Raw genomic sequence first — 26354 nt, forward strand, 5'->3', positions numbered from 1 at the left:
GGAAAAACCATAGCTTTGGTGATAGACATCTTTGTTGGCCAGGTGAGGTCTCTGTTTTTTAATATGCTGTCCAAATTTGCCATAGTTTTCCTTCCAAGGTGCAAGTGTCTTTTGATTTCATGACTGCAGCCATTGGCAGTGATCTTTGAGTCCAAAGCAAGCCTTCTTTTTCAACAACCCAAAAGACAACTCTATTATTGCCATAGTCCAAGTGTTAGGCGATAAGAAACTGCACCATGGTGGTTGCTGTGTTAGAGAAGAAAAGAGGAGACTGTTAGCTACTGAATTCATCTTTTATCACACTTCAATGCTACTCTCTTTGCTGCCCTAGGAGTTATCTGAAATCATGGCCTCATGATCACTGGCAATTTCAAAGGGGTCACCTTCAATAAAGAAGATTTCTCTTTCCAAGAGGAAGGTTGGTTACAACTACTCTAGGAAATCAACGCAGAGGCCTCCCTCTCATCCCCTCTTCACTAACTTAATTGTGAAGCCTGGAGACTCAGCTAAAGCCCTTTCTGGTGTCAGTCTCCTTAGAGGCAGCGTGGAATACAGGGAAAATCCAGGTTCTGGGGTCAGAATCTATTTCTTTCACTTACTGTAAGAGTGATCTTGGGCATATCATAAAACTCTCTGGACTGAATGAGAAATACAGAGACAGAGAGAGAGAAAAGGACAAAGAGGCAGAGAGAGAAAGAAGGAAATAAAGAAAACTGGCAAGCCCCTGGCACTTTAAAATGTGTCAGAAGCCTGGAGCCAGGTGGAAAATTGATGTCTGGGCTGACTGGGGGAAGTTTTTGTCTCATTTACTTGCTGAATGTATCACTGAGAATAAGTATCACCATTACCAATTCTATAAAGTGACCTAGCTTCATCCTCCAGCTGGATGTTGCTGATGGACATGTATCCATTTTCTCCAAATTTAGAGCTAGAGAAGTGATCAGGTATCCTGTCACTCCTGACTTCGCTTCCATCACTTTTAACCCACAGTGTATACTGAGGGGCCTTTCCTGAGCTGTGCTGGTGCCAAACAACACAGTAATATATGTACCCACTGCTTACGGTGCAGGTGAATCTGGCCATGGTCCCAAGAGATGCAGAGATAGAGGGAAGCTGAATGTTTACAGGCTCGTAGTGGGAACCTGGAAAAATAGATACTCATTTATGATCCCAAACACAACAACAACAACAACAAAAAGAAAGCAAGAAGTTGCTTTGAGATCCACAAAAGAGGCAAAGGGAGAGATGAGGAAGCAAAAGAAGAGGGTCCTACAAATAGTCCTGGAATGAAAGTGTGCAGTAGGAGGTAGCCAAGAGAGCAGGCCATAGTGCAGAGTCTCAAGAGCTCTGCTCCCCGGTGAGTACACAGCTGGGACTGGCTCTTCCTGTTCCCTCTTATTCTTTCCCTGAAACCATGTGATGGTGTTTCAGAGAATGTGAGAGGTCTAGGTGAAAACCTTTGCATGCTCCTGTCATTTCTTAACCACCCCCTGAATCCTAACTCAGGGTCCCTTGAGGAAGGTGCTTCTTTCAGAGTGAGGGGGTGAAGTTTTATGACGCCATGGGCTCAGCCCAGCTGAGATGATCACAAATGAGTGATCACATTGATCAGAGCATCCACAGACACAGTCAGCTGGGCTGATCCCCACCTGAGATCATGAGGTTCCTCAGGCACAAGACCAGTCCCTTACTGTCACTTGCTGACTACAGGACTCACATCCTCCCCACTCTTGTAATAGATATATCATTTGTAACTGAAGTAAGCTCCATTGACACAGTGCATTAAGTATTTTTATTGGAGCTCATTCTCCTCATTATATGGGGTTGTAGAGGGGAAGAGTCCCTAGATACTGAAATATTTTCAACTTCTGTCTGTCCTATATCATCTTAGTAAATATCGCTTTATTAAAACTAATTGTGTTAATTGGTTCATTAGAACTGTTCGAGTAGGGGAAACAAGACATAATGGGAGCTTGAGCCCATATAAATAGACATAGATTCTTTTAATCCCTCAGTGAATCCTCCAGAACTCTGAGAGAAGATGAAGACTTTTTCAATGAACCAAGCTCGTTGGTGAAAGTGGGCATTGGGAGAAAGGTCTTTATACCCTTGTCCAGGCCTGGCTTTGCTGGTAAGGAATGATCAGGCTGGATTCATGGTCCCTCGGTCCCAACCTGTTGCTGGCAAATATCATGTCACTTAAGTAAGTGCATTGTTGTCACTCTACCCTTGTAACTGGATGCATAAGGTCTTTGAATATCTCAGTGGCTGTCCTCCTTAAATCTTGAAATGACAACTTTTGTTCTACAGGCCAGTGCAATGGGTTTCATGTATCCATCCATCTCTTGGTACAAGACAGCCTCCCAACTCTCCATGCTGCCATCTGTTCACAAGACAGAAGCTAAGTTTGGCTCAGGAGAGGACAACCCTGTCACATGAGTGAAGAAGGTGACCTCTTCATTTCATTCTTCTGACTTTCTTCAAGTTCCAGCTGAAATCCCACATTCTGTAAGAAGCCTTTCCTGATCTCTCTTCAATCTAGTGCCTTCTCTTGATAATCATTTCCAATTTGTCCTTTATTTAGATTGTTTGTACACAGCAATTTGCATGGCATCTCTCCATTCAGGCTATGACCTCCTTGAAGTAAGGGGTTATCTTTTCCCTTGCTTCATATAGCCAATTCTTAGCACACAGCTTGACACATAGCCAGTGTTTAACAAATTTTTTTTGACTCATTGACTGACTTTCCCTGTGCCATGAGAAAAGAAAATCAATCAATTAATAAACTTTTATTAAGGGCTTAATGTGTTCCAGGGGCTGTGCTTAAGTCTGCAAAAATAATTTCATTTAGTATATTCTAGTTGATTGCCTAGCAGACAGTGCCAAGAGGGATTGGCATACAATGAAGGGAAAAGACCCTGAGAGCCCACAGTGCCTCAGGAGTGTGTTATTTTGGCCACATATTCCCGCCTTATGTTTCTCTCTCCTAGTGTACTAACACAGCTGGGCCCAGTCTTCACACTGATGCTGTGTATACATGTAGGATAGTTTCTTCCAGGTTTATGGGGTGAGACAAATGATTATTAATAACCAATGATTTGGGAGATCCAGTCTCCCCTCCCCATTTTCTATAGTCCTCATTTTAAAGTTCAGTCTCTTGAAAGACATTACAGATAGGGAGATTGGATTAACTTCCTTACCAGTCTTGTTCAGATTCCACTCACATGGGGAAAACCATTGTGCTCTACTCAGGTTTGGGTGGGGATAAATTCTTTGAATAGATTGCTTAAGGTTGGGCAACTTAGAAGTAAATGACATAATCAAAGTTCATTAGAATAGGTTCAGCCCCTCATTGTAATATTCATTCTCTCATTAATTGTTAAGCAATTAGAGTTAATTGACAACCTCTGGAATACTCACCTTCCCAAGAGCATATAAGCCATGAGCTGTTCACCACGATTGTCATTGGCATGAGAGTGCCACTGACCTTTTGTTAAAAATGCTGGCATTATTAATAAAATGACTACTCACCCAGAATTTATGCCTCTCAAACCTTTTAAATGTCACAGGGAAAATTCTTTTTCCCTCAGACATGCCCCTTGAATAAATGCCTTTGTTTCAAGCTACTCATGTCCTCTGGCTGACTATTGAAGATAAATAAATTGTTGAATGCTGGAGCCCCATAATTTCAAGTGTGTGGAACTGCACAGGACTATTAACCTTTTGTAGTTGTATCCCAGGGGTCCCAAATTGTTAGGTCCATTGGAAACTGGGGAGATTGATGAACTTAATGATAATAACAACAAAAATAATTAGCATTTACACAGTATAAGTGTTTGCTTCTTACTTGCTTACTGGTCCAACTCCTTTCTCACAGTCACCAACCAGGTTCCAGGTCATTTTTTTTTCTTTCCCAAGGAGTTAAGTACCTTCCTCACAGATTTGCTCTCTACACAAGCCCCTATTCTCACCACTGGTAATTTCAGTGTACACAATCAATTAATGAGATATGAGGATGGATGCCACTCATGGTACAGGGGCATCCAGTGTGAAGGGGCTATGTTAAGACATTGAAGTGCCCAATAGGAAGAACAGCAAGAAGGTTGAGCTTGGCTAGATCATAATAGGAAGGGAGAAACGTGTAATGACATTGAAAAGAAAGACTGGAACAAAATCGTGAAAGACTTTGATAAAATGAACAAACAAAAGAAAACAAGTTGGTCCAGAAGTGTTTGGCTCAAATCCAAACCTCTTCTGTCAGCAAATCTCAGGGACCCAAAAGCTAGAGGAAGGATTCTGTTGTCTGTTCCATTGGCTCCAACCAAGGGAGTGGGGTCTTCTCTTAGGCTATAGCTTTAAGAACCTTCATCTTCCTTTGGCTTTCACCCACTTCTGTGCACTGGAACCTAGCACTAAGCATAATTAGCCAGAAGTGGGCTTAATCAATGGACATGTTGGCATTTCCAGATCACAATTAAGTAACATTGCTGGCTTCCTGGGAGATCATTAGAGCTACCAGTGTTGTCTTCAGGAATAGAAATTCCTCACTATACACCCTCCTGGATTTCCCTCCTTTTCTTTGTTGTTCTCACCTTTCACCCTAGGAAATAGACATTGAGTTGAATTTTGAGAATGCTATTAATATTTCTTTTTTATTGTCTTTCTTTTTGTTGCTATTTTCATCTTATATTGTCATACTATTCACATAAGATCCATCTGAGTCACTATCTCATTAATACCCCTTCACATTTAATTCTGTTGAGGACATAATGGCTTCTTTTTGTAATTGAAGAAGAGACTGGGACATCAAACCATCTCACATAGATTCAGGAAAGCATGCTTGAGACCAATTCAGACCATAATATGACTGAAATGGCATGTAACTCATTTGATCTCTACACAGTTTCTTTTTTATACTAGTTTTTCTTTTTCTTTGATTTTTATAAAATAATTTTGTTGATATTTTCTATTTCTTACATCACCATACTATCTCATGTACATTAATGCACAATGGAGTTGTGAATTAGTCATTTGTCTCAGTTCTTTCTTATATGGCCCACTCTTATATGGCCTAATCAATGTGCTGGTGCCAAAAATGATTATATTCAGATAAAGCAATTGCAGTTCATGAACATAGACTACCTCTGAATACTACAAGATCAGTAGATCATTCCTTGGAGACACAGCCAACCATTCTGGAACACAATTAGAAACTACGACCAAAGGACTACAAAACTGTGTACATCCTCTGTCTCAGAATAATTGCTACTATATAATTGTCCAAACAGATAAAATAAAAAGAAAAGAGGAATCATATGTAATAAACTATCTATAGAAGTTCCTTTTCCAGTGGTAAAGAATTGGAAATGGAGAGGATGTTCATTTATTGGGAAATGGTTAAACCAGTCAAGGTATAGGAATATAAAGGAATGCTATTGTGCTACAAGAAATGATGAAGGGAATGACTTCACACAAAAATCTGGGAAGTCTTATATTAACTCATGCAAAGTGAAGTGAGATGAATCAGGAGTACAATGTACACAGTAGCTGCAATATTGTAAGGATAATCGACTTTGAAAGACTTAACAACTCTGATCAATGCAATAATTCACCACAATTCCAAAGGACTTAAAATGAAAAAGCCTATCCACCTCCAATTAAAGAAGGGATCAATTCTGAATGAAGACTGAAGCATATTTTTTCTCTTAGTTTTGCACATAGCTAATGGAAAATACTTTTTTCCATGACTTCACATTTATAATGAGTATCATATTTCTTCCTTTGTCAATGGATGGAGGAATAGTGGAATGAGGAAGGGAATTTGGAACTGCAAATAAAAATAAGATTTAAAAATACAAGTAATCAATGTGCTGGTGCCAAAAATGATTATATTCAGATAAAGCAATTGCAGTTCTTGAACATAAGGGTGGAACACTTGTGGATGGCCAAGGACAATGTCTCTTTTTACAGATGAGGTGGAATTGAGGAATAAATACTGTGAACTGAGGAACTGGGATGTTAGGTCATTGGAGGGAACATCAGTAGTTATGTTGAAAACAAATTGGATTAGAGCAAGAATTGAAATGCAGAGAAAAACTGTGAGTCAGGCACTGTATTCAGTTATGAAGGAGGGTAAAATTTCAAGATGGGTACTGCATTATATAATAGCCAGGAAAATCTGGATTGGTTGTATGATTTTGGATAATATGAGAGAGAGAGAGAGAGAGAGAGAGAGAGAGAGAGAGAGAGAGAGAGAGAGAGAGAGAGAGAGATGTGGAATGATGGATTTTAATAGAGAACCTAGAAGCAGCAATGAGGGTGCAAACAATATTCTGAAACCTCCACTCCAAGAAATAAATTAAGTGATGGGGACATGACAGAAAATGTAGCTGGTACTGGAAAGTCTGATGAATGAAGGAGTTTTATTAGGAGAGAGGTAGGTCTCAGTGAATGCTGGAACAAAAAAGGAGAAAGAAGGAAGGATTATGATGAAAGGAAGAATTTTTATTATGTAGTAGGCATTCCTAAGAACACAGCAGAAGGGAGGATGAAATATTTGGTAGGAGTTTTGAGGTAGATGGGAATGAGGAAGGAGAAACATGATAGTGAAGGGGGTATTATTGGGAGCCTGGGAGCTCAGTATAACTGGGATTGTTCAAATGAAAAAGGGTGATGGTGTCCAAAACATTTTTTTATTTGTCTAGACAGCACATCATTGAAAAGCAAGATGTCTTACAAAGGAGACAGGTGATTAGAAATATCACTATCTTTCCTCAATCCTGACTTTATGATAAATTATGTTTCCAAATCTTGAGAAAGCTCAGGAATCTAATCTCATGGCAGGTACAAATGTGCAGAAGTATAGAGTGGAATTCTGCAATCCTGGACAGGAAGCAAGAGGTGGAATGTGTCAGGGTCCCTGCCATATTGATATACTTATTCTTAAAATTGATTATGACTCTGGTGGAAATTAACAGGCAATGATGCAGAATGATTCCTGCCCCTGTGATCTGCTTTATTCTTTATACTTTCCTGAGTGTTTCTGTCTGGCCTAAGCAGAATGATATAACATTTGGGAATAAAGATGCAGCTCAGTAACCCAGCACTGGATGCCAGGATGGAGAAGATTTCCACAGTAACCGTGGCCTTGCCCTTCTTGCTCTGGTATGTGGGGAGGAAGAAGACCCACACACTGCAGAACACCAACATGCTGGATGTGATGAACTTGGCTTCATTGAAGGTGTCAGGAAGGTTCCTGGCCAGGAAAGCCACTGTGAAGCTACATAGTGATAGGAATCCCAAGTAGCCCAGGACAGAGTAGAAGGCAAAGTCAGAGCCCTCATTGCACCCAATGATGATCTGACCTGGTTCAGAGTGGGTATCTCTGTCTGGGAAAGGGGGAGAGATTCCCAACCAGATGCCACAGAGAATCACTTGAATCCCAGAACAGATAACGACAATAGAGTTGGACGCTCTGGATTGCACCCACATTCTACCCCTGCTGCCTGGTGTTGTAAACCTGAAAGCCAAGACTACCATAGTGGTTTTGGCCAAAATGGAAGATACGGCTACTGTGAACACAATCCCAAAGGTCGTTTGTCTAAGGAGGCAGGTGGCTGAAGTAGGATGGCCAATGAAGAACAAGGAGCAAAGGAAATAGAAGTTGAGGGAGATGAGGAGAGCATAGCTGAGAGCCTGGTTGTTGGCTTTCACTATGGCTGTGTCTTGAAACATCACAAATATACAGAGAACCAGAGATGTCATTAGAGAAAAAGAAAGAGCTACACAGATTAGAGCCATCCCTAAAGGTTCTAAAAAATTCAGGAAAGTCACAACCTTGGGGAGGCATATATTTCTTTCCTTATTTGGATACTCATCTTCTGGGCACTTCACACAATGCTTCATGTCTGCAAGGGACAAACAACTTCTTAGGATGTTAGATACAGCAAATTATCCCCATCCCCATGCACAGAAAACAGGAACAACTGTTCAAGGTAATATTTCTTACTTCACAAGGCATTGTATTTTTTCTTTTTTGGAAGATGGCAAGTGATAAGCAATCTAGCATCCATTCCAGGCTCAATCTAATTAAAATTATTTTTTAAAGTTGATTTTATTTGCTCAATAGTCAGCATTTCTAACAGAATACAAACTTTTTTTATGAATCTATTGTCATAGCACAATGAACAAAGAAACTGGATTACTTTGATACTATTCTCTCCATCTTTTCTTAATCCATTATGTTGTAGCAATAACTGTAGTTTTAGATAATCTGAGAAGTTTGCTAGATATTAAGCAGTAAATCAACAAGCTATTAACTGCCTACTGTGAACCAGGTGATTGAGTTTCAAAGACAGAGAATGAAGCAATACACATTTATACAGGACTTTCATTCTAATCGTCTAGTGGTACAACTTGCCTCTTTAATAGTCTTTATGGGGATGTCCAGCAAATTTATAGACTTCCATACTGTCTGTGTAAGTGTGATGTTCACATGAATAAATTGGTCAGATCATCCCCCCTCACTAAATTAAGTCATAACATGCTATCCTGATTCCTTCATCTGGTGATTATACACCTGAACTACTTACTAGGTGTAAGCATTGAATGGACACATCTCTAGAGGTGACAGGTAATTGTCTTGGTATAGTTGAGGGGCTTGACATCATTTTTAAGAGCTTGTACAATTCCAGGAAGCTAGTTGGCATAGAAAATACTAGTTGTTTTTAGTGGAGATAGGAGACACTATTTAAGACAAACTTCAGAGATGTAATGCATTGGTTGGGCAACAGTAGAATGCTAAGATTCAGCCTTGTTCACAGGCCAGTTCTATCACCTTTGGCCCAGGGAGCTTTGTTTGCTGTGAAAAATCAGGACTTGGATTTTTTTTCTCAGGCATGCTTTTATCACCAGAATAATGACTAACTGCAGGGTGTGCATTTGAAGTAAAGTAAAAACCAAATGCAGGGAGGAGAGGAGGTTCATACCTCTTCAAAAAGCATAGAAGAAAAAAAAAACTAGTATAACTAATAACAGATCTTTAGAACTCTAGTAAAAGGATTTGCAGGTGTTATGAACCCCCTCCCCCCCACTACACAGACACACTCCTTGTTTCATTTGCTCTCAGAGTTTGAACTCATTTCTTCCTGTACTGTCTATATACACATGGGGCCTTACTTTGATGGTAGGGAAAGGGTTGCATCTATGAATGCTCTTGTGAGTGAAGAGAAATGGTTTATGAAGGGAGATGTACACTGAGTATGGCTGGGGAAGGGATTTGGTGCTTGAAAAGTCTAGGAGAAGTGGGGGCAACTTACAACTTGTAGAATTGAGAGACTGGAAATGGGGAAAAGATTTCAATGTGAACATGGGTGGGAACCTTACCGGAAGAGAGTATAGAGTATAGACCAGTGGTGGGCTGCATAATCAGGGATATGGAGGGTGCAGGACCTTACCATAGGGTAGAGCCTTCTCTGATACCTGCAATAGTTCGGATTGTTCTAGGTGTGAAACATAATGGAAAGGGGGACTACAATGGGCAAGTCCTACAAGGCAGTGGCAGAAACTGCCTAAGGGAGAGCATAAAATGGATACCTTGGAAGCTTTGATTACAAGAACAATGCCATGAAGAGAAGAAAGAGAAACTATATCATTATAGGGGCCATGCATGACAGAATGAAAGTCTAGAGTATATAGAAAGACAGGATGTATAATGAAGAAAGTAAGAGAAAGTCTTTTTGGAAAGGGATAAAAAAAGATGATGTTTTAAAAAAAACTGATGAACAAGACTAGCTGAAGGTGGTATCTACTTGACTGAGAGGAAAAAAATGTAAGGAGGAGAATTATATCACAATACAAAAATAGGAGAAAAAAGGAACCAATAGAGAAAACCCCATAGAAAAAAGGGGTAACAAACAATAAAAGGAGGTATAGGTTGGGAAGAGGCTCATTAAGAACAGGGTTTAAGAAATGATTAAGGTAAAGTAATTGAAGGATCATAATACTGTACTTACAACAGAAGAAAGAAAAAATATACCTTGAAAAAAGCCTCAATTTTAGAGCTGGAAGAAAATATAAACCTAATTCTCATAACTTTTAATGTGAATGGAATAAACAATCCAATTAAATGAAAAAGAGTGAAAAAGTGGGTTTGAAAACAAAACCCTACAATCTGTTCCTTATAAGACATTTAAAAAAACAGAACCAGGCATAAAAGGTCAGCCATAAATATTTTTACCTTTATCTCTACTTTCTTCTTACCAGTAGTGTCTTTGTGGTTTATGACTACTATTGGAATCACTGGGTAAAATGCTATGCACACTTTAGTCCATTTTTAATAATTTAAAATTTATTTCAAAAGTGGCAATACTGATTCGTAGCTGGTGTCAATGATATACTAGTGTGCCACTCCTTTCATAGTCCAATCAGTTGCTTATTTCATTTTTCTCTGAGTTTACTTTCATCTCTTCTGTATATATTGTGTATTTATCTGTTACATTGCCTTTCCCTCATAATATAACTTCCTTGACTACAGAGACTGTTTTTCCTTGCTTTATATCTACAGTATTTAGTACAATGACTGGAATGTAGTAACCTCTGGGTGAATGTTAATTATCTCACTGATGGACATGTCTGCTACAAAGTTGGTCCTTCCATCCAAAGCCTCTGGACTTGCCCATATCATTGCCATATTGTTTTGTATGATGTAGATAGCTATTTCTTTTTTTCTTTTTGTTAATTAATTTATTTTTAGTTTTCAACATTCACTTCTACAAGATTTTGAGTTCCACATTTTCTCCACACCCCACCCCAAGATGCTATGCATTCTGAACACCCATTTCCCCAATCTGCTCTCTCTCCTATCACTCCTCTCTTCTCTTATTCCCTTCACCTTCTATTTTCCTGTAGGGCAGGATAGATTTCTATCTATATTGCCTATATCTTATTTCCCAATTGCGTGTAAAAGCAATTTTTAACATTTGTTTTTAAAACTTTGGGTTCCAAATTCTCTCCTTGCCTCCCTCCTCACCCATCCTTATTGAGAAGGCAAGCAACTCTATATAGGTTATACTATATTATATATTTGTGTAGTCATGCAAAACACTTCCATAATAGTCATGTTGTGAAAAACTAACTATATTTCCCTTCATCCTATCCTGCCCCCCCATTTATTCTATTCTCTCCTTTGACCCTGTTCCTCCTCCAAAGTGTTTGCTTCTGCTTACCCCCTCCCCCAATCTGTCCTCCCTTCCATCATTTCCCCTCTCTTATCAACTTCCCCCCTATTTTCTTGTAGGGTAAGATAGATTTCCATACCCAATTGAGTGTGAAGCCAAATCTGATGACAGTAAGATTCACTCATTCCTTCTCACCTCCCCTCCACTTCTCCTCCACTGTAAAAGTTTTTTCTTGTCTGTTTTATGTGAGATAATTTACCCCATCCTACCTTTCCCTTTCTCCTTTTCCCAGTACATTCCTCTCTCACCCATTAATTTTATTTTTCAGATGCCATCCCTTCAAATTGAACTCACCCTGTGTGCTCTCTCTCTCTCTCTGACTCTCTGTCTCTCTCTGTCTCTGTCTCTCTTTCTCTCTCTCTATATATACATACATATATATGGGAAATACATAGGATATATGTACATATATATATATACATATATACATATACACACACCCTCTTACTACTGTAATGATAAGAAAGGTCTCATGAGTTACAAATATCATCTTTCCATGTTGGAATGTAAACAGTTCAGCTTTAATCAGTTACTTATGAGTTCTCTTTCCTCTTTAGCTTTTCATACTTCTCTTGAGTCTTATATTTGAAAGTCAATTTTTCTATTTAGCTCTGGCTTCTCAAGAATACATTAAATTCCTCAACATCATTGAATATGTTTTCTTCCCTTCATTGATTACACTCAGTTTTACTGGGTAGGTAATTCTTGGTTGTAATCCTAGCTCCTTTGACATCCAGAATATCATTTTCTAAGCCCTCAGATCCCTTAATGTAGAAGACGATAAATCTTGTGTTATCCTGATTGTGTTTCCACAATACTTCAACTGTTTCTTTCTGGTTGCTTGTAATATTTTCTCCTTGACTTGGGAATTCTGGAATTTGGCTATAATATTCCTGGGAGTTTTCTGTTAGAGATCTCTTTCAGGAGGTGATTGGTGGATTCTTTCAATTCCTATTTTACCCTCTGGTTCAAGAATATCAGGGCAGTTTTCTTTAATAATTTCTTGAAAGATGATGTCCAGGTTCCTAATTTTTGATCAGGATTTTCAGGTAGTCCAGCAATTTTTAAGTTATCTCTCCTGGATCTATTTTCCAGGTCAGTTGTTTTTCCAATCAGATATTTCACGTTGTTTTCTATTTTTTCATTCTTTTGGTTTTGTTTTATAATTTCTTGATTTCTCATAGACTCTTTAGCTTCCATTTGCTCCCTTTTAATTTTTAAGGAATTATTTTCTGCAGTGAGCTTTTGGACTTCCTTTTCTATTTGGCCAATTCTGCTTTTTAAGGCATTCTTCTCCTCATTGGCTTTTTCTTTTTTCTTTTCTTTTCTTTTTTTTTTATTTGGCTAGGCAGTGGAGTTAAGTGACTTGCTCAGAGTCACACAACTAGTAAGTGTCATGTCTCATTGGCTTTTTGGACCTCTTTTGCCATTTGGGTTAGTCTATTTTTTCAGGTGTCATTTTCTTCAGTATTTTTGGGTCTCCTTTAGCAAGCTGTTGACTTGTTTCTTCATAATTTTCTTGCATCACTCTCATTTCTCTTCCCAATTTTTCCTCAATTTCTCATACTTGCTTTTCAAAATCCTTTTTGAGCTCTTCCATGGCCTGGGCCAATTCATATTTTTCTTGGAGGCTTTAGATGTAAGAGCTTTGACTTTGTTGTCTTCTTCTGGTTGTATGTTTTGATCTTCTTTGTCACCAAAGTAAGATTCTATAGTTGATTTTTCTTTTGCACTGATTGATCACGTTCCTTATCAATTACTTGACTTTTAAACTATTTGTTAAGAGAGGGCTCTGCTTCCAGTGTGGAGGATGTATTGTTCCAAGCTTCAGGGATTTTGTGCAGCTGTTTTCAGAGATACTTCTAGGGACCTGTAAAGTTTCAGTTCTTCTAAGGTGATATGACCAAAGGCGATGCGTTTACTCCTTTCCTGGCCTGTGCTCTGGTCTATGAGTGACCACAAGCACTCTTTTCTGCCTTGGAACTGTGAGGATTCCCTCTCCACTGCCACCACAAACTTCATCACACCAGCACTCCTCCTTGACCCAGGACTGTGACCCAGATCCAAGCATGGGCAAAGCAAGAGAATCCTGCCTCCAGACCAGCAAAGAGATCCTTGCAATCCTCCTTGGATCAGCGACTTGATACCCCTACCATCTGTAAGCCAAGAGCTCTAGAAGCAGCTGCCACCTCAGGACTGTGCCAGGATTGGGGCAGGGCTGTGTTCCTCTCTCACTGAAGTCCAACAGAACTTTTCAACTGACCTTTTAAGTTGTCTTTGGCATTTGTGGGTTGAGAAGTCTGGAAACTGTTAGAGCTGCTAGTGATTCAGTCCCCTGGGGCTTACTCCGGGTTCACTAAGATCTTGTCTTTGACTGCACAACCCACGCTTAACTGTGCTACTCTCCCAGCCTGTGGCAACAGATCTTTCCCATCAACCATCCAGGTTGTCTTAGGCTGAAAATTTGTTTCACTGTGTCTTTTTGTGGGTTCTGCTGCCTAGAATTTATTTAGAGCTATTTTAACAGGTATTTGGAGGGGTTTGGGGGACAGCTCAAGCAAGTCACTGCTTTTACTCCACCATCCTGCTTCTGCCCCCATAGATAGGTATTTCAACATAGCAAAAGGATGAGTGGTTTAGGCCTAATGCAACCTAGGTGCCAAGTCCTGAGGCACATTCCAAAGCATCACCAATCTCCTTTCATTCACTTCCATGTCCTGAGAAGGTTCTGTTTTAGTGCCCAAATGCACCTCTATAACTGAGGAATAGATATCTCCTATTCCCCCCCTCCAAACCTGATATTTGCCTCTGGGATAACTGGTATCTTCCCTTGTTCCATTTTGTTCTATGCCATCACTCTCTCATATCCTTGAGTACCAACAGCAAGGTAGAACTTCTTCCTCTTTGTGACTGAATTAAAAAGTAGAGAAGAAATTGCAATTGCTTTTAGCAATACTTTAGAATTACTGAAAGTGTCCTTACTCCAATCTTCTCACTTGCTTAAGAAAAATTTCCTCATCTGTACATTAACCAGGTGGTTTATTCATTACCTGCTGCAGAGGATGCTAGCAACTCTAAAATAATCTGATTCTGTAATCCAGTAACCACCTTTGGAAGTTTAGTAGTGTGAAGTTATTTATGCATGGAGATAAAGAATGATTCCAATATGTTATCTTTCACTTATTGTTTACATTTTTTATGTCCTAAGTGTTTTTTTTTTTTTACTTTTGGAGTGTGATTCTAAAGGGTTACCCTAGTAGAGTTCATAAAAAATGACTCAAATAACCCAACTCACATTGATTCTGAAAAGAAGGGCAAGGTCTCCTCTGACAGAATCCTTAGAGGGAATATATAGACATTTAGTTGGTGATATACTTCCCTTTAGAGATGACTTATCCAAATATCACTTCAAAATGTGGCAAGAGATAGGGGTGGCAGAACATCCAGAATAGAGCATGGGTACCCATTTCTTTTGGGAACAATTCCTCAAAACCTACATTAGTCTAAAGTTTTCTGGTAAATGTTGAACCCAAGATGTACATAAATTCAGCTCTGCAGTATCACAAATATTTTGCAGATTGTATACTCTTCCACATTCCAGCTAACTAACCCAATGAACTTGATACCATCACAAGACTGTGCAAATATGTTTTACAAACAAATGGGAAAGATAGTTACTTTTTTATTTTTTGATTACATTTTAAATAGTTAAGTGATATTAGACACCATATTCTAAACATTGATTCAAGTCACTTGTCCTTAGCTCAGAACTTTTTCCTAACTTATCTTGTTCCCATATATCCTAATTTTTAGGCAGTGATGGAGTTGTATGTGACCCTATAACAAAACACCTGTTCATTTTGTCCAGTGGGTGTAGGAGGAAAACTACCTGCAGACACTTACTCATCTGATTGGAGATCTCCCCCTCAGGACACAGAGAACAGCTGAATCAGCAGGTGGGCTGTCCCTCCAGTAGGGTTTGCCTGAATCCAGGACCACAGCTCTCACTGCAGGTGGCACAGGGAATCTAGTGACAAGGGAGTAAAATGCATGATGGTTCTGGAACTTAACAAGACAGAGGATGGTATATCATTATCAGAGAGTGAATGCTATTGATTTGAGGCAAAGAAAGTTATTCTGTAAGAGAAATATGAGAATTGTTCATACATCAATGGAATATGGCTAGAAGGAGCACAGGACTGGGCTAAAAACAGAGAACTGGATGCTACTCCCATTTCTGCCACTAGCTGTGAAAAACTGGCTGAACCTTTTACACTTTGTGGACTTTAATCAAACAATATGCTATCTCAGGGTCCTTATTTATCTAACACTTTGTGAGTCTGTGTCAGCTATGTCTTTTGAATGGTTATGATACAAGTTATTGAAGGAAATATATGATTGACTTGAAATATATTTAATCAGTCTGGGTGTAGGATGCAGGACACAGATAACTCAAAGATGAGACTGATTTCACTGTTCATTTTAATGGAAAAGGGGAATTCCACAGTCCTGTAGAAAAACAACTTGTTGGATTCAGAAACACAGTGAGTTTCAGAAATTAGATGTCAAACTCATTACTTGGCTTCATATAGCTATAGACCTTGGATGATTTAATATGACTTTTTCACTGAATTAAGATGAATGGTTGGGTGTCATCATTCACAAAAATGCCAGCTAGTTGACAAAAATGCTGTCCTTGGGAGCAGAGGATATTGGGTCAATCACTGCCTTTATATGTCTCAGTTTCTGACTTCTGTCAGATGACATAGCTGTGCAAGATGAGCTTTAAAGTCCATTTCACCTCTATCTCCAATGGTGTTATAAATCTCAAGTTTAAAATCACCTGACAGATTGCTTATTTGACTTTTTCACCTAGAAGTTTGCTGCAAAGGGAAAATAAATCAGGGTCCAGGGAGGATTTTCTACCCATAAAAAGGGATGTGAAGTGAACTATGCAGGGTAAAATTTGTTCCCCTGATTAGATAATCATTGATATTACAATTGTTTCTGACCTCAGTATATGTCCAGCTCCACACTATGGCCTCCTCATTAATGGTAAAATCTTGGCCAGGCTCAGCATTGGGGATAAACCATCTGACTTTCACCAGAGCTTCAGCATCCTCATTGAAGGTTACATAGTTCAGGATATTATATTGAGCCTCAGGGTTTCTATTCTCATCCATAAAAACCTGGTCACCAGCACTGTTGTTAAATTGGATATTCTTTATAAAGGAGTGGAGCTATAAGAGAAGAGAAATCTCAATCACTATCTGGTGCCTGAGGTCAGTAATCCCTTAGAAGGAAGATCTATGAGTTGTTCAGAATTCAGTCCATAATCTACTAGATTTTATTAAGTACTTATTACATGTTGGGCTCTGTGAGAAGAAATAAAGGTGCAAGGGAAGATAATATCAGTCACTGCTCTCAAGGATCTTAAATTCCAGTTGGAGAGAAAAGATGCAGATAAATAAAAATGTGTCTAGTCCCTATAAGCTTTGTCCAACTCCCATGCTTATGTATGTGTCAGATTCCTGAAGAAGGTTACATCTTTCCCTCAAGCTTTCAGGCATGTTGCTGAAGGGTTCATGTTTTCTCTCTTTGTTGCCATCAGTTTAAGCCTCTCCCTGATTCTATCATGCTCTCCCAAAAGATAGTCATTAGCGATTAGTGCCCCATTCTGTGTAACTTATTAACATCAGTTAACTTTTACGAAAGGATACTTATTTCAAAGTTACAAATTGCTGTTACAAAGCATTTCCCCCTGAAATAGGTGTGGTTTTTACATTATGCATCTATCACTTCAATCCCTAGAAGAAGAGCATTCATACTTAAAACATTTGCATCCTATTTACAATGGCACTGTTCTGTTCTGCTGCCTTGGAAATTCTTCCCCTTCTCAGTTTGACATATCTTGCTCTTAAAACTGCAATCAAATTACCATTACTATTGCCTCTTTTAAAAATTGTTTTATTAATTTATTTTGATTTATCAATAATCACTTCCATATGCTTTTGAGTTTAAAATTTTTCTCCCCCTTCCTCCCCACCACCCTCCCCAAGATGGCACACAATCTGATATAGGCTATAAATTTACATTCATATTAAACATATTTTCACATTAGTGATGTTGTAAGTAGAAATTAAAATCAATAGGAGGAACCATCAGAAAGAGGAAACAAAACTCAATAGAAGAGAAAAAAAATAACAATTCAGCTTCCATAGTTACTTCTTTAGGTGTGGATAGCATTTTCCATCACAAGGCCTCTGGAGATGTCTTAGATCCTTGTATTGCCAGGAAGGGTTAAGTTTATTAATATTAGTCATCACACGACGTGGCTGTTATTGTGTACAACGTTCTCCTGGTTCTGCTCACTTCACTCAGCATCACACCATAAAAGTCTTTCCAGGTTTTGCTGAAGTCATCCTGTTCATCATTCCTTATAGCACAATAGTATTCCATCACATTCATATACCACAGATTGCTCGGCCATTCCTCAATTGATGGGCATCCTCTCAATTTCCAATTCTGTGCCACCACAAAAAGAGCTGCTATTAATATTTTTGTACATGTAGGTCCTTTTCCCATTTGTGTGATCTTTTGGGGATATAACCCTAGAAGTGCTATTGCTGGGTCAAAGGGTATGCAAATTTTTATAGCCCTTTGGGCATAGCTCCAAATTGCTCTCCAAAATAATTGGATCATTTCACAACTCCACCAACAATGCATTAGTGTTCCAATTTTCCCACATCTTCTCCAACATTTATCATTTTCCTGTTTTGTCATGTTGGCCATTCTGATAGGTGTGATGTAGTACCTCAGAGCTGTTTTGATTTGCATTTCTCTAATCACACTATTGCCTCTTAAAAAAGTCTGGTCAATGGGGCAGCTAGGTGATGCAGTGGATAGAGCACCAGCCCTGGATTCAGGAGGACCTGAGTTCAAATCCAGCCTCAGACACATAACACTTACTAGCTGTGTGACCCCGGGCAAGTCACTTAACCTCATTGCCTAGCCAAAACAAAAAAAAGCTGGTCAAAGCACTGCCCTATTGCTCTACTCAACACTCCTGTGACTTCTCAGAACAAAAGGGCTTACTTGACTTCTGATTGCACCCTGACCACAGTGACCTTCCCAAGGTGCTGCCTCATATTAGTTCCTAATTAGCTCCTAAGTCAGTTCCCTTCCTTCAGTACAAACCCTTTCTTTGAACCCATCAAACTGCAGATGTCACTTAACGATCACAATAGCCAGATGCATCTGTTATTTAGAAAAAGACACTTGTTAGTCTAACAAAGTAACTCTAATTCTGGACTTTCAGTCACAAGGTTATTGTCGGGGAGGTAAGACCTTTTGGCAATATTTAGGTCATTCTCCAAAGTCATCTTCATCCCTCCATAATAAAGATTTTATTGTCTCTATCCATACACAAATTCAAATGATATATTATGACACTGTATGGAGACTTCAGACCCAATGTTAATTTCTTCCAAATTACCTGGGCTAATTCTGATAAAAATTATTTTATATTTTCCTGAATTATCCAGATAAAATTCTGACTTAAATGTCATTCTTCTCAAATATGGGCAAATAATATTGCTGGTGGTGGAGCAAAAACCTTGTATTTCTTCATTTCTGTGATATTTGTGCAGGTATTGCTTATCTAAGGTCTCTAGATTCAATCTGCTCCAGATGCTTTTGTTGTTACATTTTATTTTGGGAATTTCTTGGAATGAGAGAGTTTCTGATTAGATTCCATTTTCTGGTTTCTAGAACATGATAGGGGATAGTCTCATTTTGTTCTACTCTACTTGGACCAGTCCTGAGTCAGCACCTTCTGTCTATAGCAGTGTGATATAGTGGACAAAGTGCTTAGTATAAAATCAGGAAGCTCTGAAGTCCCATCTCAAACACTAACTAGCTCTATCACCCTGGGAAACCTTTTCCACCTTTTTCAGCCTCAGTTACCTCATTGATAAGATCAAGGTAATAGTAGGAACTAACTCTTATGGTTCTTGTGATGATGAAATGAAATAATGCATTGGAAGTGCTTTGCACTTCTTGACATACACATATTCTGGCCATTATAATTACTCTGACTCATAGAGTTTAGTGAGGGAATAGCAAGCTAGAGGTTGTCCAGATGAGGACAACCATCACTGTGAGGCCTATTTAAACCTTGGAATACAAGAGTGATTTTGATAGAACTGGGGATGATTATTCTAGGAAGAGAAGGCTTAGAGGGGCCATGATGAACGTCGTTTTATGTACTGTTATGGCTTTCTTGTGGAAGAAGAATTGAATTTTTGTCTGACTACAGAGCACATAGTTAAGAACAAAAAAAAATGGAAGGTAAAGAGAAAGATTTGATTTGATTTGATGTAAGGAGCAGACTCCTAGCCATAGGAACTCTTCAATTTTATTAGTATTGTTTTTTTTTCTATTTTATGGAATAAAACCAGAATCTCCATAACAGTATAATAAAAAAGATTATTGCATATGAAACTACAAATCCATTATGTACAATTTGCTATTCCATCCATTCAAATGTATAATAAAGTTATCACATAAATTTGCCGTCCATTAGACTATCATTAACTACCATTAAACACAAATTGGTGTGTGTACACATGTATGTATGTGTGCATGTATATACATACATGTCTGTATGCATATATATGTGTATATACACGTGTGCTATGCAACATGTACATATATATGTATGCAGGTGTATACAAACACATGCACACATGCATATATGTGCCTATATATACATACACATACATGCACACATATATATTAAATAGGCATATATATGTAAAATTATTTTATACTACACCTATTTGTCAGCTATTTTTCTAGATGTGGATAGCTTTTTTCATACGCACTTTATAGATAATTTGGGTATTTGTAATGGTCAAAATGATTTACTCATTCAAAGCTGTTCTTAAAACAATATTGGTGCTGCTATATACAATGTTTTCTTCCTCCTACTTATTTCACTCTTCATTAATTTGTCTAAGTCTTTCCATGTTTTTCTGAGATCATTGAGCTCATAATTTCTTATAACATAGTAGTATTCCATCACAATTATATACCCCAACTTTTTCAGCCCTTCTCCATTGTTGTTCATTACTGCAGTTTCCAGTTCTTTGTCATGATAGTGAGAGCTGCTATGAACATTTTACAAAATACAGATTATTTTCCTTTCCCCCAATCATCTTTGGAAATAGACCAAGTAGTGTTGTTAGTGGGTCAAAGGGTATAAGAGTTTAATAACTTTGGGCATCATTCCAGATTGTCCTCCAAAATGGTTGGAAGTTCACAATTCTACCACAAACAAACAGAACTTGTCATTAAAGGAATGAGCTGAGAGCTGTTGGTCCCTGCCCCAGATCCCTTAGAGGCCATTGGACAATGACAAAAAGAAACTTTGTGGATATTCTGGCAGAAGAGATTCCTGTTCTCGTACTCATTGGTTTCAATAGTGCCTTCCCTTCTTGACCTCTCTATAACCTTTGGCACTGTCAAGCTACATTTCCCCCTTGATGTCTCTTCTTTCTAGGTTTTCATGACACTATTTTCTTCTGATTCTCCTCCTACCTTTCTGACTACACCTTCTCAGTTTACTTTGGATGATCTTCATCCAACTCATGCCCCACCAATCTTGAATATCCAAAGGGGCTCTATTCTGGACTCTCTTCTTCCACTATACTATTTCATTTGGTGATCTCATCAGCTCCCAGAGATTCAGCATATTAGCTCTATGTGGATGATCCAAAGACTACTTATCCAGCCCTAATCTCTTGGCTGACCTTCAGTCTTACATCTCCAATTGCCTAGCGGACATCTCGAACTGGATGTCTTGTCCAGGAAACATGAACAACTGGATGATGAACTAGATAATTTCTCTAATCACCATGACTTCTCCAACCTCTCCAAAACAGGAAAAAATGCATCAAGAATAAAACATTTTTAGCTATCGACAAGGTCTAGAAGAAGGTTAAAAATCAGTGTTTGAACTTCACTGACCTGAGCTCACTCAACACCCCTCCCATACTACTAGCATTGAGGAAATACTAGCAGAACAGGGAACGATGCAGGCTTCCATAAAAACCCACCTTTAAACCTTAATCCCCCTCCCTCATTCCAGTTCTGTGGAGACTCTTGCTCCAGACTGTGGAAGTTTGCTTGGGCCTCAACAGCTAGCTTGGCCATAGCTCTTCAGGAGCAAAAACCTGTCAGTGGCTGCAATATAAAAGCACCAGTGCTGCAAAGATCTGAACTAGTGGTGCTGGGGAAAATAGTTTTTGAAATCCTGGTGTCAGGCTTGAGAACTGAGGAATAGCATGAATGGGCCATGTAATCAGGATACAACATTGCGAATGTAGAGGGCTTGCAGCACTTCTCCAAGACTGAAATAAAACACAGCACCTGATTGGTGCCAGTTCTGATCTCTTAAAAGTCACTGGGGCAGAGACATATGCTGGTAATTCATGGATTTCTCAGTGTGGGAGGACATTGAAATGCTTTGTGATCCAATCCACAAAGAACCCACAATGAGAGGGAAGGGAGTCAGAATATGAGTGATAAAGGATAGGGGGGAACCTGAAAGTACTAAATATTTTAGAAAGAAGAACATTCAAAGACCTTGAAGATAATGAGATAAATCAACAGGAAACACAATAACAGCAGAAGGAAATCTGTACAACTCTCAGGTACAACCTAATAATGATCAGATTGACTAGCATGAAAGAAAATGCGAATAACAAATGCTGGAGGGAACTGGGAAAATATGGAAGCTAATGCACTGTTGTTGGATTTGTGAACTGATACAACTATCCTGGAGAACAATTTGGAGCTATTCCCACCGGGCAATAAAACTGCACATATCCCATGACCCAGCAATACCAGTACTAGGTTTGTATCACAAAGATATCAACAAAAAAGGAAAAGGACATATACATATAAAAATAGTTATAGCAATTCTTATTGTTGTGTGAAAGAAATGGAAATGGAGAGGGTGTCCACCAATTGGGGAATGTCTCAACATGTAGTTTGCAAGTATGATAGAAGATAATTGTGCTGTAAGAAATGGCAAAGTGTATGGCTTCAGAAAAACTTGGAGAGACTTACGTGAACTCATGCAAAGTGAAGTGAACAAAACTGGGAGAATATTGTACACGATAACAGCAATACTGTGATGATGATCAACTATGAAAAACTTAGCTACCTTGAGCAGTACAACAAACCAAGGCAATTCCAAAGGACACATGATGAAAACTACTACTCACCTCCAGAGAGGGAAGTGATGAGTTCTGGTTGCTAATTGAATTATACTTTTTTTTTGAAAAAATATTTTATTTTTCTTGCTTTTTTCACCAACGTGGCTAATACATAAATATGTATTGCATGACTTCACAAGTATAATTGTTATCAAATTTCTTGTTTTCTCAATGTGTGGGAGAGGGTCTGGAGGAAGGGAGAGAATTTGGAACTCAAAATTAAAAAAAAAGAATGTTAAAAATAAAAAAATGTAAAAACAATGTGTGTAATAAAAAAATGGAAAGATTTATGTGAACAGATACAGAGTGAAATAAGCAGAGCAATGAAAACAATATGCACAGTAATTACAACAATACAAATAAAAAGAACAGTGAATCCCCCTTAAAAGGAAAAGTAAATATAATAAAATAATAAAGATCAAACAGGATGAAGAGATATGAGAAGACACCCCCAACCTACTCCTTCATGGATGTGGAAGGTCCACTGGTGGTACACATTACGATGACTTTTGGACTTTTAAAAATCATCAATCAGTTGTGCTGATTTATTTTTCCTTGCTAAAAATAATTCTATTTGTCACATACATGGATTTTGGGGAGGGATTTGAGAGGGAGTTATGGGATACTATAATGATATAAGAAAGAGAAAATTTAACAAATTATTTAAAATAACGGGTTGTCTTGTAGACATCTTAAATTCCACATGTCCAAAACTGAGGTCATTATCTTCTTCCTCCCTCCAACCTTCCCTTCCTTATAACTTCCCTATTACTATAGAGGCTCTACTATACTTTCAGTCACCCGGGCCCCCAACTTAGGTATCACCCTTGACTTCTCATTCTCTTTCACTCACCCATATCCAATCTGTTGCCAGATTCTGTTGATTTTACATTTATAACAATTCTAATATTTGCCATCTTCTCTCCTCTGAAATTTTAACCACCTTGTTTCAGGACCTCATCACTTCAAGTCTGAATTACTGCAATAGTGACATGGTTGATCTGCCTACCACAAGTCTCTCCCCACTACAGTTCTTTCTCCACTCAGCTGTCAAAGTGATATTCTGAAATCTCAAATTTGACTTTATCACTGATAAATTCCAGTGACTACAATCCCCAGCACACAGTGACATCAGCCTCTGCTTTTTGGTTCAATGTCCCTATAACCTGTCTCCTACCTTTCCAGAAAATATTATGGGATCCAGTAATACTGGTGTCATTGCTGCTCTCCAAACAAAACGCTCCATCTGTTGGCTTCAGGCATTCTGGTTATCTTTCATGCCTGAGACGCCCCCTCCATCCAAGCACCCTAAATTACTTAGTTTCTTTCAAGTTTCAGCTAAAACCCCATATTAGATAGAATGCTCTTGAAAATTTTATTGCCTTCCCTCTGTTGATTAGTTCCAGTTTAGGTTTCATATATCTTGCTTATGGACATTTGTTCGCATGTTATGTCCTCCATTAGATTACACTACTTGAGATGAGAAACTGTCTTTTACCTTTCTTTGTATCCCCAGCCCTTAAGACAGTGCCTGACACATAGTAGGTGTGTCTTAATAAATCTTTGTTGACTGACTGCCAACTCAAATACACTCTGGGAAGATCCTAAGCCATGCATTTCTTGGTCAGGTTGTCATTGCTTGGCAGTGGAAAACACACAACTTTAAAGAAATATTACCTGCCATGGATGAGGCATCCAGCTTTCTTCCTCTACCATGGATCTATCTTTTGATTTTATCAAGAACATTTCATGAAGGGTCCAAGCCACAGCATAGACACTGTTTTAGATGGTGTAACTCAAGTCGGACATGGTCATGTCAAAGTAAAGCAAAGGCAAAGTCTCCAAGGAGGCATTTGGTGAACATTTCTCTTGCTTCAGTTTTTCAGGTTCATCTGTACATCTGAATGTTGAGCACCAAAATTCTTTCAGTACAATGTCCTCTGAGTATTTAGCAGGGTTCACTGTCCTGAAAAAAAGGCTTAAGATCTGGAACATCACTTGTTAGGTGAGAAAATGTTAGTGCTCCATGGAAATAATAACCATCAACATATCTTGGTCTCATGGTAATGTCCCAGTGAGAGGTGATGACCCACACCTTCAAATGTGAGAGAAGAGGAACTTGTGAATACCTCAAGATCATTAATGAATTTGTGTCACCATGAACAAAAATCACTTTGGATGCTGACACTGTGATCCTAGGAATGAATGTCATCTCTGATTCTGAGTATCTTTTCTCACTGACAAGGGTCTTCTCTGTGAAGGACACACACACACACACACCATTATTTGCCATCTCCAATGTCATTTCCCAAAGGAAATCTTCACCTCTCAGATCATCCACTGTCACCAAAGCTACCCATGTCCACTCAAAATGAGTCAACAGTCTGACCAGACCTTTATGTAGGGAACAGTCCCTGGGGGCCATCTGGTAAAAGGAAGGAAACTGAGCCTTGTCACTCAGGATGGGATCAAATGGCCCAAAGGTGATCTGGATGTGAAAGAAACATGGGAAAATCTGAGATCTAAGAATATGGTCATGATGAATATGTAAATGTGGGATTGAACCCAATCAAACCCATTGTAGATTTGGTAGTTTAGGTGAGACTATTTCTCAATTAGTCAAAGATCTTAGGCTAACTGTGAGGCATCTTTGAAGTCATTGATTGAAATGAGATGAAGCTAAACAGGAAAACTCTTTCAAAAGTATGAAAAACTTGTCCATGACTCTAGACATCATCTGAAAATTATCGGTGGCACTGTAATATAACCTGTTATTTCATTACCCAAACATTTTCAGTAAGCTCTATTTTTCCTCAACCAAAAAGAGGCCACGAATTTTCTAGAGACAAATAGAAATGTAATGTTAGGCAATTTTCTTATAAATATTAGTATTATTTTTATGAACTGGGGACCTCTTGTGATTGTAACTGAATTAATTATAGTTGTCTTCAATAAACTCCCCAAAACTGAAGAGAAAGGAACCTCTTAAATGCACAGTTATATAGTCTAATTATTGTAAGGATGTAAAAATTAGCATTATACAAGTATACTTTCTCACCATGTCATCCTTTCTTTGTTAGGAGAAATACTGTGGATTTCAAAATACATTGTTACCAAAGACATTTTATTTTCTCCAAATCTTTATATTTACCCATATCTCTGAGCCATTTTATTTTATTTTTTTCATTTCTTGCTTTTTTTCCATTTATTTATTTATTTTTGACGTGTGTTTTTAAAACTTTGGGTTACAAATTTTCTCCCTTCTTCCTTCCCCACCCACCCTCATTGAAAAGGCAAGCAACTTGATACAGGTTATAGATATGTAGTCATGCAAACACTTTCATAGTAGTCATGTTGTGAAAAACTAAGTATATTTTCCTTCATTCTATCTTACCCCCCATTTATTCTCTTCTCTCTTTTGACCCTGTCCCTCATCATAAGTGTTTGTTTCTGATTATCCCCTCTCCCAATCTGCCTTCCCCTCTATCATCCTCCTGCTTTCTTGTCCCCTTCCCCCCTTATTTTCCTGTAGGGTAAGATAGATTTCCATACCCAATTGTGTATGTTATTCCCACCTTAAGCCAAATCCTATAAGAATAAGATTCACTCATTCCCTCTCACCTTCCCCCATTTCCTCTCCAATGTAAAAGCCTTTTCTTGTCTGTTTCATGTGAGATAATTCACCCCATTCTACCTCTCCCTTTCTCCTTCTCCCAGTACAATCCTCTCTCACCCCTTAATTTTATTTTCCAGATATTACCCCTTCATCTTCAACTCACCCTGTACCCTCTATCTATCTATCTATCTATCTATCTATCTATCTATCTATCTATCT

General features: G+C 38.5%; 1 protein-coding gene across 1 annotated transcript in view; it reads right to left on the bottom strand.

Annotated features, from left to right (window-relative positions):
* Positions 1-6942: 6942 nt before the first annotated feature.
* The window catches only part of LOC114041925 (vomeronasal type-2 receptor 26-like), a 200930-nt gene continuing 181518 nt past the window's right edge, over positions 6943-26354 (bottom strand). Inside the window, 5 exon segments of the mRNA XM_027860609.1 lie at positions 6943-7907; positions 15141-15264; positions 16250-16477; positions 24197-24496; positions 24498-25007. Coding sequence (XP_027716410.1) covers positions 6943-7907; positions 15141-15264; positions 16250-16477; positions 24197-24496; positions 24498-25007 — 2127 coding nt within the window.

This window comes from Vombatus ursinus, unplaced genomic scaffold (genome assembly GCF_900497805.2).
Source record: "Vombatus ursinus unplaced genomic scaffold, bare-nosed wombat genome assembly UNPS02014210.1, whole genome shotgun sequence".
Classification (NCBI taxonomy): Eukaryota; Metazoa; Chordata; class Mammalia; order Diprotodontia; family Vombatidae; genus Vombatus; species Vombatus ursinus.